The following is a 12,501-nucleotide window of genomic DNA, read 5'->3' on the forward strand; positions in this document are numbered from 1 at the left end:
GAGGGTGAAAAGCTTCAAGATCCTCTGCGTGCAAATCGCTGACAACCGGAAATGGTCCATCCACACAGACGGTGTGGTGAAGATGGTGCAACAGTGCCCATTCAACCTCAGGAGACTGAAGACATTTGGCTTGGCCCCTCAGCCACCCGAGCCACGGCCTGTTCACTCTGCTACCATCTAGAAGGTGGAGACTGTACAGGTGCATCAACGCTGGGACTGCAAGACAGAAGCTGTTTCTCAATATTCAGGCCTTCAGACTGATAAATAGCCACCGCCAGGTGGCGTCTGCCCAGTAGCATCTGTTGGTCACAGATACCTTAAGTATAAAATGGGCCTCACAATAGGCCCCAGGATCTCGTCACAGTATTTCTGTGTATTGAAATTGACATTGATAAAATGCAATTGTGTTCGTTGTCCATAGTTTATGCCTGCCCATACCATAACCCCACCACCACCATGGGGCACTTTGTCCACAACGTTGACAACCGCAAACCGCTCGCCCACACGACACCATACATGTCGTCTACGGTTGTGAGGCCAGTTGGACGTACTTCCACATTCTCTAAAACAACGTTGGAGGCGGCTTATGGTAGAGAAATTCAAATCTAATTATCTGGCAACAGCTCTGGTGGACATTCCTGCAGTCAGCATGCCAATTGCACGGCTCCCTCAACTAGAATAATTTGTGGCATTGTTGTGTGACAAAACTGCGCATTTTAGAGTGCCCTTTTATTGTCCCCAGCCCAAGGTGCACCTGTGTAATTATCATGCTGTTTAATCAGCTTCTTGATATGCCACCCCTGTCAGGTCGATGGGTTATCTTGGCAATGGAGAAATGCCCACTTAACGGATGCAAACAAATTTGTGCACAACATTTGAGGTATACAGTGGGGCAAAAGTATTTAGTCAGCCACCAATTGTGCAAGTTCTCCCACTTAAAAAGATGAGAGGCCTGTAATTTTCATCATAGGTACACTTCAACTATGACAGACAAAATGATAAAAAAATCCAGAAAATTACATTGTACGATTTTTTAAATGAATTTATTTGCAAATTTATGGTGGAAAATAAGTATTTGGTCACCTTCAAACAAGCAAGATTTCTGGCTCTCACAGACCTGTAACTTCTTCTTTACGAGGCTCCTCTGTCCTCCCCTCGTTACCTGTATTAATGGCACCTGTTTGAACTTGTTATCAGTATAAAAGACACCTGTCCACAACCTCAAACAGTCACACTCCAAACTCCACTATGGCCAATACCAAAGAGCTGTCAAAGGACACCAGAAACAAAATTGTAGACCTGCATCAGGCTGGGAAGACTGAATCTGCAATCGGTAAGCAGCTTGGTTTGAAGAAATCAACTGTGGGAGCAATTATTAGGAAATGGAAGACATACAAGACCACTGATAATCTCCCTCGATCTGGGGCTCCACGCAAGATCTCACCCCGTGGGGTCAAAATGATCACAAGAACGGTGAGCAAAAATCCCAGAACCACACGGGGGGACCTAGTGAATGACCTGCAGAGAGCTGGGACCAAAGTAACAAAGCCTACCATCAGTAACACACTATGCCGCCAGGGACTCAAATCTGAACCCAATAAAATGTGATTTGATTTGAAAACAACAAATGGGAACATTAGATCACTTTACTCTCATTTGTTTATTTAGAGTGAAAATGACTGGCCAAACTTCATGGATTTATATGGTGCACTTTAAAAAGTAAAGGTTCCTTTAGGAGTTCTTCAAATTGAAAGTGTGGGTAACCCCTATAAATTCTTCGAAGAAGAACCACTTAATGGATCCTCAAACCTCTTGAAGAACCTATTGGGGTTAATTTTTGAACACCCGCACCCTCCACCATATTATGATTATGATTAATAATAATACACATAACAATAACACAATATTTGAGTTGTTAGTGTTTATTATGATTTTAATGGCAAAGCAGAATACAAAAATCTAAATAGGAGGTTAACCCCCAGCAGGGCCCCAAGTCCAGTGGGTATATCCTCTGGCATGTTGATGTTAATGTGTTGATGTTCTCCGTATCCATAGCCAGAATGATTTTTCAGTGCATGGTGATCCAACAGGTTTCCTGTTATACTCATCAGAGGTGTAGGAACGGTCTGTGAATCTAAAAAAAATATGTACAGATGATTAAGAAAACATACACATGAGAGTATTTATACTCTGGTTCTTGTGGTAAATGTGAATGAAAAACCAGTTGATAATGGTTTTCATACACATGCCTTGTCCATAATGTAGAGGTCTATGGGATTTTCATTGAAGAGGTGAGGGAGGAGGATAATACAAGTGGTCTGCATAACACACCAATACCAATTGACATACCTGTGTATACCTCCGTCTGTATCTGCACCCAATACAGCGAGCCTTCAACATATTCTTATAGCATACATATTCTTATAGCATACATATTCTTAACTATTTGTTGATTGATATCCAATGAATTGTGTACATTTTCTGTTTGAGAAAGATTTTCACAAATATTAAAAGATAGATGGTATCATCATAAAACAATATATATTTAGATCATACAAGGGACAAACCTTTCCTTAAATTGAGGAGATCTTTAAAATGTTCATTTAAGTGCCTGCACCTGCTGTCCTAACTGTCCAAATATTTCAGTTGGGCAGTTAGGTTCCTGCAAGAACCCCTACCAACGAAGGAGGTTCCTCGATGAACCCCACCTCCTATGATGTTCTTGGAATAACCTTTTTGGGGGCAATTTTCAATGCCAAGAACCATAAGTTTCTTCAAAGAACTTTGAGGATCTTAGAAGAACCCTTGTTGAACAGCACAAGCTGTTCTGGATGACTGTGTGATAACACTCTCGGTAGCTGATGTGAGCAAGACCTTTAAACAGGTCAACTTTCACAAAGCTGTCGGGCCAGACTGATTACCAGGATGTATACTCAAAGCATGCACGGACTAACTGGCAAGTGTCTTTACTGACATGTTCAACCTCTCCCTGACTGAGTCTGTAATATCTACATGTTTCAAGCAGACCACCATAGTCCCTGTACCCAAGAACGCGAAGGTAACCTGCCTAAATGATTACTGCATCGTAGCACTCACGTTGGTAGCCATGAAGTGCTTTGAAAGGCTGGTCATGGCTCACATCAATAGCATCGTCTCGGATACCCTAGACCCACTCCAACTCGCATACCACCCCAACAGATCCACAGATGACGCAATCTCAATCGCACTCCACACTGCCCTTTCCCACCTGGACAAAAAGAACACCTATATGAGAATGCTGTTCATTGACTACAGCTCAGCGTTCACAAAGCTCATCACTAAGCTAACGACCCTAGGACTAAACACCTACCTCTGCAACTGGATCCTGGACCTCCTGATGGGCCTCCCCCAGGTGGTAAGGGTAGGCAACAACACATCTGCCACGCTGATCCTCAACACTGGGGCCCCTCAGGGGTGTGTACTTTTCTCTGTTACCGCACGGCAAGTGATACCGGAGCACCAAGTCTAGGACCAAAATGCTCCTTAACCGCTTCTACCCCCAAGCCATAAGACTGCCAGACTATTTACATTGACCCCCCCCTACAATGCATAGTCACTTCATCCCTACCTTCATCCCATACCTATCCCTACCTATGTACACATTAACTCAACTAACTTGTACCCCGCACACTGACTAGCCTCGTTTATTGTTATTTTATTGTGTTACTTTTTAGAATTTTTTACTTTAGTTTATTTGGCAATTTTTCTCTAACCAACAATGCAGTTAAAGAGTTAAGGGCTTGTAAGTAAGCATTTCACGGTACTTATTGTATCCAGAGCATGTGACAAATACAATTTGATTTGAACCCCTAATTTTTAGAGTGTGGGGGACCTGAGCCTTTATTCATTTTAATAAATTAAGAAACATTCAAGGATCTCTACACAAAATATAAAAAATGTATGGAACATTGGCACAAATATTTCCATTGCTACGAAGTAAGGGGAGCAATTCTCCTTCATTTCACTCCTAATCTCAATTACATTGATTATCCTACATTGGGGATAAATTAAAGATTTAGTGGAAGACGGTTGTACACTTCCCTGACCATGTTTATTTCTTCCTGCAAGTGAGAGACACTTTTGGTGGGTTCAGCAGCATTTACTGAGATGAGAACTGAAGAATGAAGATGGGTGGGATTGACCGTTGTGGGCGGCTCTCTCTCCACTCTTATGAGCAGAGGCTCTGTCTGCTTTGCTATGATATGAGCGGCAGACCCGACCTAGTGTAGCCGAGTAGGCTACGTGCCATAAATAAATCAAGTCTTAACCGAGTCAGAGAAAATGGTATTTTGTGTCGGCTATTAACCTCCAGTGATTCTCTTGGGAATAACAGAACAGGCTGAATTATTCCGAGCAGGGAGCTAGCTGCGCAAGGTAGGCTAAAGCAGCACAGGGAGGGGCAAGAGAGCGGTAGAGACGGGCGCACAAACTAATTTGGCCACGTCTGTTCTCTCATAACCAGCGCTCTACAAGCTGAAAGCCGTTCTGCAAGAGATGTTTGGTCTGTCTTTTTCGTAGGGTTTACTCATAATTCCGAGGAGCGGTAAGAGGATTCGATGTACGTGGACCAGTGCCATACATTTAGATACATATATGGATCTGATGTGGATTGAATGTGTTTTTTACACCGGCAGTTTTAGATCGTCGGAGTGAACCGAGGTGCGTCTTTGCGCGGCTGAGGGGTCTACCGTCGGTCAGTGTCTGTCAAACAGCGGCTCACTGGGGGCAGTCTTATTGGCTTTTTATGGCACTGATTGAATTGGATTTTGAGGTTATAAAGTTTACCTGTATTAGTGTGTGTCAGTGTAATGCTCCACAATTCTTCAATATTGTAGACTAGGCTAATAATGATATAATTGAATCTGGAGCAGAACTAATATGGGCAATTGTAAACTATTCCTGAAATCGTATTTTTTTATTGAACACTTATAGTATGTAGGTTGTAAAGCAGATAAATTCTGTTCTCTGTGAAAATTTTCTCATAAATGTAATGTTTTTATTGTTATTTTGACCCTTAGAAAATCATTTCCAGCACATCTAATGTGGAAAATTGGTTGGGGAAATTAAAACAGTGATGGAAGGTGAATTGAATGCCTTTTTGTTGCTCATTTAATAAACAAACCATTATTTTATGTTGCACACCATCTTGAATTATAATTTACATACAGGGCTGGCCCTAGCCTTTTGGAGGCCCTAAGCGAGATTTGGTTGCAGTCCCCACCCACCCACCTTACAGGCAAAACATTTTAGTGGCCCCCCTCTTGATGATGAGGAGAAAAATGTCTGTTTTAAAGTTGATTTCCTTTTTACACATTTTGCCTTGGGGAGTAGAGAAAATGTTGTACATTTAAAGCAAGCTTTCTGCAATTCTACACATTTTGCCATTGGATGGAGAGACATTTAGAGTTTTTATAGCTAATTTCAAGAAATTCCACAAATGTTATCAAGAATATTGCCATCAAACTGGGCAAAACCTGGTTGAATCAATGCTGTTTCCATGTCATTTCAACGACAAAAAAGTCAATACGAAAAACTGATTGGATTTGCAAAAAGTCATCAATGTAAAGGAAGAGTCCCCCCCCCCCACCTTTGAACCTAAATTCAATGACGTGATTTTTGTTGTTGAATTCACATTAGTTGACAACTCAACCAAATGTAAATTAAGAATAGACGTTGAACTGACGTCTGCGCCCTGTGGGATGTTAATGATATCTGAGTGAGAGTGGCAAACAAATTAAATTGGTGCCCCTGGAGGCATATCCTGCATGCCCGGTCAGTATTCGGCCATGATTACTACAAGTTTAGATATCTGGCTAGAGTAATTTACCAATCTCAGAATTGTTGTCAGTAGCTATGAAATATGTGCATTTACCCACCAGTGGTGTGTTCCCACCAAACTGACTTGTTGCGAAACTCTACAGATAGTTGGTAACAAACTGTGGCGTTAAATTGCGAATGTGTTCTTGACACATGTGTTCTAGCCAACAGCGAGGCTACGTGATGAGATTATTATGGATAAGGACAAGAATATATTTTTTTGTCCAACGGCAGTCAAGCATTGCTCATCATGTCACCAGAATAATATCACTCTACATTTATTGGAAAGGAGCGTCAAGCTCATCCCTGTGCCCTTTCAGGACCCTGGGAAGTTCATCACACTTGATTTAATCTGTAGCTCAACAAACTGCATGGTTTCCCGTGTCTTCGCCGGAGGACCACACACCATATCATCACGTGAGCCCAAGTTTACTTCGATGTGATGGTTATTATTTGGTTATTATATCGCTATTTACACCTCCATTTCTCGCATAATACATTTTACAGACACAAAAAGATCCCACCATGTCAAATGATGATCTGTTGGCATTTATAAAATGATGCTGAAACGTCCTGTGTCCCTCACAGCTGTCGTAATATATATATATTTTTTTTTACACGTTTCGACTTTACTTGCATGGGATGGGAACTGACTGACATAAAAAGAGAAACTGCTGATGCACAACCAAATTTTGAAATTGCACGTTGTGTAGTCTACTATTCTAACTCTCAACAGTAAATTGAGACCTCTACTGAGTCCGCCCCCACCATAAGAAAGTCTGTGTATATACAGTCGTGGCCAAAAGTTTTGAGAATGACACAAATATTCATTTCCATAAAGTTTGTTGCTTCAGTGTCTTTAGATATTTTTGTCAGATGTTACTATGGAATACTAAAGTATAATTACAAGCATTTCATAAGTGTCAAAGGCTTTTATTGACAATTACATGAAGTTGATGCAGAGAGTCAATATTGCAGTGTTGACCCTTCTTTTTCAAGACCCCTGCAATCCGCCCTGGCATGCTGCCTCTTGAGGATTGACCACAAGTTCTCAATGGAATTAAGGTCTGGGGAGTTTCCTGGCCATGGACCCAAAATATCAATGTTTTGTTCCATCATGCTGGAAAAGGCATAGTTCGTCACCAAACAGTTCCTGGGTGGTTGGGAGAAGTTGCTCTCAGGGTGTGTTGGTACCATTCTTTATTCATGGCTGTGTTCTTAGGCAAAATTGTGAGTGAGCCCACTCCCTTGGCTGAGAAGCAACCCCACACATGAATGGTCTCAGGATGCTTTACTGTTGGCATGACGCAGGACTGATGGCAGCGCTCACCTTGTCTTCTCCGGACAAGCTTTTTCCCGGATGCCCCAAACAATCGGAAAGGGGATTCATCAGAGAAAATGACTTTACCCCAGTCCTCAACAGTCCAATCCCTGTACCTTTTGCAGAATATCAGTCTGTCCCTGATGTTTTTCCTGGAGAGAAGTGGCTTCTTTGCTGCCCTTTTTGACACCAGGCAATCCTCCAAAAGTCTTCGCCTCACTGTGTGTGCAGATGCACTCACACCTGCCTGCTGCTGGCGCTTGCTGGACTTTCTTGGGTGCCCTGAAGTCTTCTTCACAACAATTGAACCGCTCTCTTTGAAGTTCTTGATGATCCGATAAATGGTTGATTTAGGTACAATCTTACTGGCAGCAATATCCTTGCCTGTGAAGCCCTTTTTGTGCAAAGCAATGAAGATGGCAAATGTTTCCTTCCAGGTAACCATGATTGATAGAGGAAGAACAATGATTTCAAGCACCACCCTCCTTTTTGAAGCTTCCAGTCTGTTCTTGGAACTCAATCAGCATGACAGAGTGATCTCCAGCCTTGTCCTCGTCAACACTCACACCTGTGTTAACGAGAGAATCACTGACATGTCAGCTGGTCCTTTTGTGACAGGGCTAAAATGCAGTGGAAATATTTTTGGGGGGATTCAGTTCATTTGCATGGCAAAGAGGGACTTTGCAATTAATTGCAATTCATCTGATCACTCTTCATAACATTCTGGAGTATATTCAAATTGCCATCATACAATCTGAGGCAGCAGACTTTGAAAATTAATATTTGTGTCATTTCTCAAAACTTCTGGCCACGGCTGTACAGTGCCTTTGGGAAAATATTTTGACCCCTTTTTCCACATTTTGTTAGGTTACAGCCTTATTCTAAAATGTATTTAAATGTACCTTTTTCTGTGTCAGTCTACACACAATACCCCACAATGACAAAGCAATGTATTCAGACCCTTTACTCAGTACTTTGTTGGAGCACCTTACAGCAATTACAGCCTTGAGTCTTCTTGGGTATGACACTACACGCTTGGCACACCTCTTTGGTGAGTTTCTCCCATTCTTCTCTGCAGATCCTCAAGCTCTGTCAGGTTGGATGGGGAGCGTTGCTGCACAACTATTTTCAGATCTCTCCAGAAATGTTTGATCAGGTTGAAGTCCAGGCTCTGGCTGGGCCACTCAAGGACATTCAGAGACTTGTCCTGAAGCCACTCCTGCGTTGACTTGGCTGTGTGCTTAGGGTTGTTGTCCTTGTTGGAAGGGGAACCTTTGCCCCAGTCTGAGGTCCTAAGCGCTCTGGAGCAGGTTTTCATAAAGGATCTCTCTGTACTATGGTGCCAGGTTTCCTCCAGACGTGATGCTTGGCATTTAGGCCAAAGAGTTCAATCTTGGTTTCATCAGATGAGGGAATCAAGCGGGGGAGATGGGCCTTGGTCAAGGAAGTGACCAAGAACCCGATGGTCACTCTGACAAAGCTCCAGAGTTCCTCTGTGGAGATGGTTGTCCTTCTGGAAGATTGTCCCATCTCTGTAGCACCACCAATCAGGCCTTTATGGAAGAGTGGCCAGACAGACGCCACTCTTCAGTAAAAGGCACATGACAGCCTGCTTTGAGTTTGCCAAAAGAGACCTAAAGACTCTCAGACCATGAGAGACAAGATTCTCTAGTCTGATGAAACCAATGCCAAGCGTCACTTCTGGAAGAAACCTGGCACCATCCCTACGGTGAAGCATGGTCGAGGAAGCATCATGCTGTGGGGATGTTCTTCAGCGGCAGGGACTGGGAGACGAGTCAGGATTGAGAGAAGATGAACGGGGCAAAGTACAGAAAGATATTTGATGAAAACCTACTCCAGACCTCTCAGGACCTCAGACTGGGGCGAAGGTTTTCCTTCCAACAGGACAACGACCCTAAGCACACGGCCAAGACAACGCAGGAATGCCTAAGGGACAAGTCTCTGAATGTCCTCTCTGGAGAGACCTGAAAATGACTGTGCAGTGATGCTCCCCATTAACTTGACAGAGCTTGAGAGGATATTTCCGTTTTTTAAAATGAAGGCCTCATTCACACAGTCTCCTCTGAACAGTTGATGTTGAGATGTGTCTGTTACTTTAGCATTTATTTGGGCTGCAATTTCTGAGGCAGGTAACTCGAAGGAACTTTTCCTTTTCTGTGGCTGTCCGATTGAGAGACAGTTTCATCATAGCACCTGAGTAAAGTGTATGTTAACCTGTTTTTGCTTTGTCATTATAGGGTATTGTGTGTAAATTGATGAGGCAGTAAAAATAAAATAAAAAACATTTAAAAATAAGGATGTAACGTAACAAAATGTGGAAAAAGGCAAGATGTCTGAATAATTACAGAATTGTGTGCGTGTGTGTGTGTGTGTGTGTGAACAAAAAGGTTATTTCAGCTCTTGAAACATGGGACCAACACTTTACATGTTGCATTTATATTTTTGTTCAGTGTGTGTGTATACTGTGTATATATACCAATCAAAAGTTTGGACACAACTACTCATTCCATGGTTTTTCTTAAATTTTACCATTTTTACATTATAGAATAATAGTGAAGAACTTCTGAGACCTTTGAAGTTTCTTCAAGTGAGGACAAGTTCATTAGAATTACCAGCCTCAGAAATTGCAGCCCAAATAAAAGTTTCAGAGTTCAAGTCGCAGACACACCTCAACATCAACTGTTCAGAGGAGACTGCGTGAATCAGGCCTTCATGGTCAAACTGCTGCAAAGAAACCACTACTAAAGGACACTAATAATAAGAAGAGACTTGTTTGGGCCAAGAAACACAAGTAATGGATGCTAGACCAGCGGAAATCTGTCCTTTGTTCTGATGAGTCCAAATGTTAGATTTTTAGTTCCAACCGCCGTGGCTTTGTGAGAAGCAGAGTAGGTGAACGGATGATCTCCACACATGTGGTTCCCACTGTGAAGCATGGAGGAGGTGTGATGGTGCTGTGCTGGTGACATTGTTGGTGATTTATTTAGAATTGAAGGCACACTTAGTCAGCATGGCTACGCAGCATTCTGCAGTGATACGCCATCCCAACTGGTTTGCGCTTAGTGAGACTATCATTTGTTTTTCAACGGGACAATGACCCAACACACCTCCAGACTGTATATATCCAGTTATTCATCTATTTATATCGCTCTCTCCTATCTATTTATCTATTAATGAATTATTATTATTAAAATATTTTTTTCTCCATTATTTTTGGGTTCGGGGGCCCCCTAGCGGCCCCCTGATGTCGCTTATGCTTGGAGCCGACCCTGTTTACATAGTGCCAGTCATGTGGGAGGGGAGAGACGAGAGGGGGAGAGTGAAAGAGAGGGAAATATCATTAATCTGTTCTCCAGTCAGCTGTTCCCGAGGATGCAGCCAGTGTTTCGTGTTTGTTTCTCAGATTTATCTTGCTTGTGGTTAACTATCTCTTCTGTCTTTCTTTGCCTCCCCCCTTTCCTCCCTGTTGGCGCCGCACAGTTTTACACCCTTGGCGCTGTGCTTTTGATGGCGTTCTTGCAGAGGACTGGAGACTACTGCCACGCTCAACATCCCAGAGCATAGGCTGATCCAGGGGAGGATGCCCACTGCTCTGCCTTGTCCGCCTAATACCCTGCACTGATCCCTGGGTACCAACGCATCGAGGGCTCCCTGCCTCCCAGGACTCTGCACACCCTAGGTCTGTCACTCTAAGACCCTCTCTCAGGAACCCTAATGGGATGATTGGACTAACTATTCCACGACTCTTCAGTGAAAGCCCAAGACCTCATCTAAACCAACCACAGTGACCCTCCCAAGGATCGACCAACCCGAGGACAGACTTGTATTTTCTATTGTCTTAAAGGAGGGACAGGACTGAGAACGTCTGCAGGAGTTTAGCCCACCAGCGACCGTGGCCACCGTGGACAACCAGTTTGTGGTCCCCTTGCGTCCCTGTCCGTGTTGCGTTCGCCCCCCCAGCTGGGTAAGGGTTGTCAACATGGCCCGTATGAACCGTCCGGCGCCGGCCGAGGTGTGCTACAAGAACATGCGGCTGCTCATCACGCACAACCCCACCAACTCCACCCTCAACAGCTTCATCGAGGTGAGGACCATTCTATCCCCGCTCGTTTAAACCTGCTAATATTTTTTTTCTCATGATTCTCTCTCCATACATCCCTCTCTTTCTCTCTAGTTCTTTTCTCCCATTTCTCTTTCCCTCTCATCCTCCCTATTTTTTCCCTCTCTTCATGTCGTTATTCTCTCTGTCCTTCCTTGTCTTTCTGTCTTTCTCCTTGTTTCCACTGACACATCTTCTTGACACTGCTCCAAGGCCCTATCTTAAGAAAGGTGTTTCTATGACACTGAGAAAAAATCAGACTATAGAGCGGGTCTGCCGATGACAACGCTGCGCTGGCTGCTCCCTCTTCAACAATGCCTCAGTTTCCATGGCGATGTGTCCCGCTGCCACGTCGGTCGCATGGCACGGGCAGTGAGAGGAGCGTGCCTCGCAGTCAGACAATCTTAAAGAGTGCCACTATCTTAAAGAGTACCACAATGTCACGGACAGGCAGGCAGACAGACAAACAAACAGTCAAACCGGCAGACAGACCGCCCCAGGCAGGCAGGCAGACGGTCCCAGGCAGGCAGGCAGACGGTCCCAGGCAGGTAGGCAGACCGTCCCAGGCAGGCAGGCAGACCGTCCCAGGCAGGCAGGCAGACCGTCCCAAGCAGGTAGGCAGACCGCCCCAGGCAGGCAGGCAGACCGTCCCAGGCAGGCAGGCAGACGGTCCCAGGCAGGTAGGCAGACCGTCCCAGGCAGGCAGGCAGACCGTCCCAGGCAGGCAGGCAGACCGTCCCAGGCAGGTAGGCAGACGGTCCCAGGCAGGCAGGCAGACGGTCCCAGGCAGGCAGGCAGACGGTCCCAGGCAGGCAGGCAGACGGTCCCAGGCAGGCAGGCAGACGGTCCCAGGCAGGCAGGCAGACCGTCCCAGGCAGGCAGGCAGACCGTCCCAGGCAGGCAGGCAGACCGTCCCAGGAAGACAGGCAGACCGTCCCAGGCAGACACAGTCCCAGGCAGCCAGGCAGACAGATACAGTCCCAGGCAGACAGACACAGTCCCAGGCAGACAGGCACAGTCCCAGGCAGGCAGGCAGACCGTCCCAGGCAGACACAGTCCCAGGCAGGCAGGCAGACACAGTCCCAGGCAGACACAGTCCCAGGCAGACACAGTCCCAGGCAGACACAGTCCCAGGCAGGCAGACACAGTCCCAGGCAGACAGACACAGTCCCAGGCAGGCAGACACAGTCCCAGGCAGGCAGAC

General features: G+C 44.9%; 1 protein-coding gene across 8 annotated transcripts in view; it reads left to right on the plus strand.

Moving 5' to 3' along the window:
- The window catches only part of LOC124043272 (protein tyrosine phosphatase type IVA 3), an 81,184-nt gene that overhangs the window by 40,183 nt on the left and 28,500 nt on the right, over nucleotides 1-12,501 (plus strand). The window contains exons 1-3 of one of the 8 annotated variants that reach the window (XM_046361671.1): nucleotides 4,246-4,413; nucleotides 6,177-6,273; nucleotides 10,679-11,282. In XM_046361671.1, coding sequence (XP_046217627.1) covers nucleotides 11,178-11,282 — 105 coding nt within the window. In that variant the 5' untranslated portion in view covers nucleotides 4,246-4,413; nucleotides 6,177-6,273; nucleotides 10,679-11,177. Of the gene's footprint in view, nucleotides 1-4,245; nucleotides 4,414-4,434; nucleotides 4,699-4,729; nucleotides 6,274-10,678; nucleotides 11,283-12,501 lie in introns of those variants that run through there. The other 7 variants (XM_046361667.1, XM_046361672.1, XM_046361673.1 and 4 more) reach the window with 7 other exon arrangements.

The sequence above is a fragment of the Oncorhynchus gorbuscha genome, linkage group LG09 (assembly GCF_021184085.1).
Source record: "Oncorhynchus gorbuscha isolate QuinsamMale2020 ecotype Even-year linkage group LG09, OgorEven_v1.0, whole genome shotgun sequence".
Classification (NCBI taxonomy): Eukaryota; Metazoa; Chordata; class Actinopteri; order Salmoniformes; family Salmonidae; genus Oncorhynchus; species Oncorhynchus gorbuscha.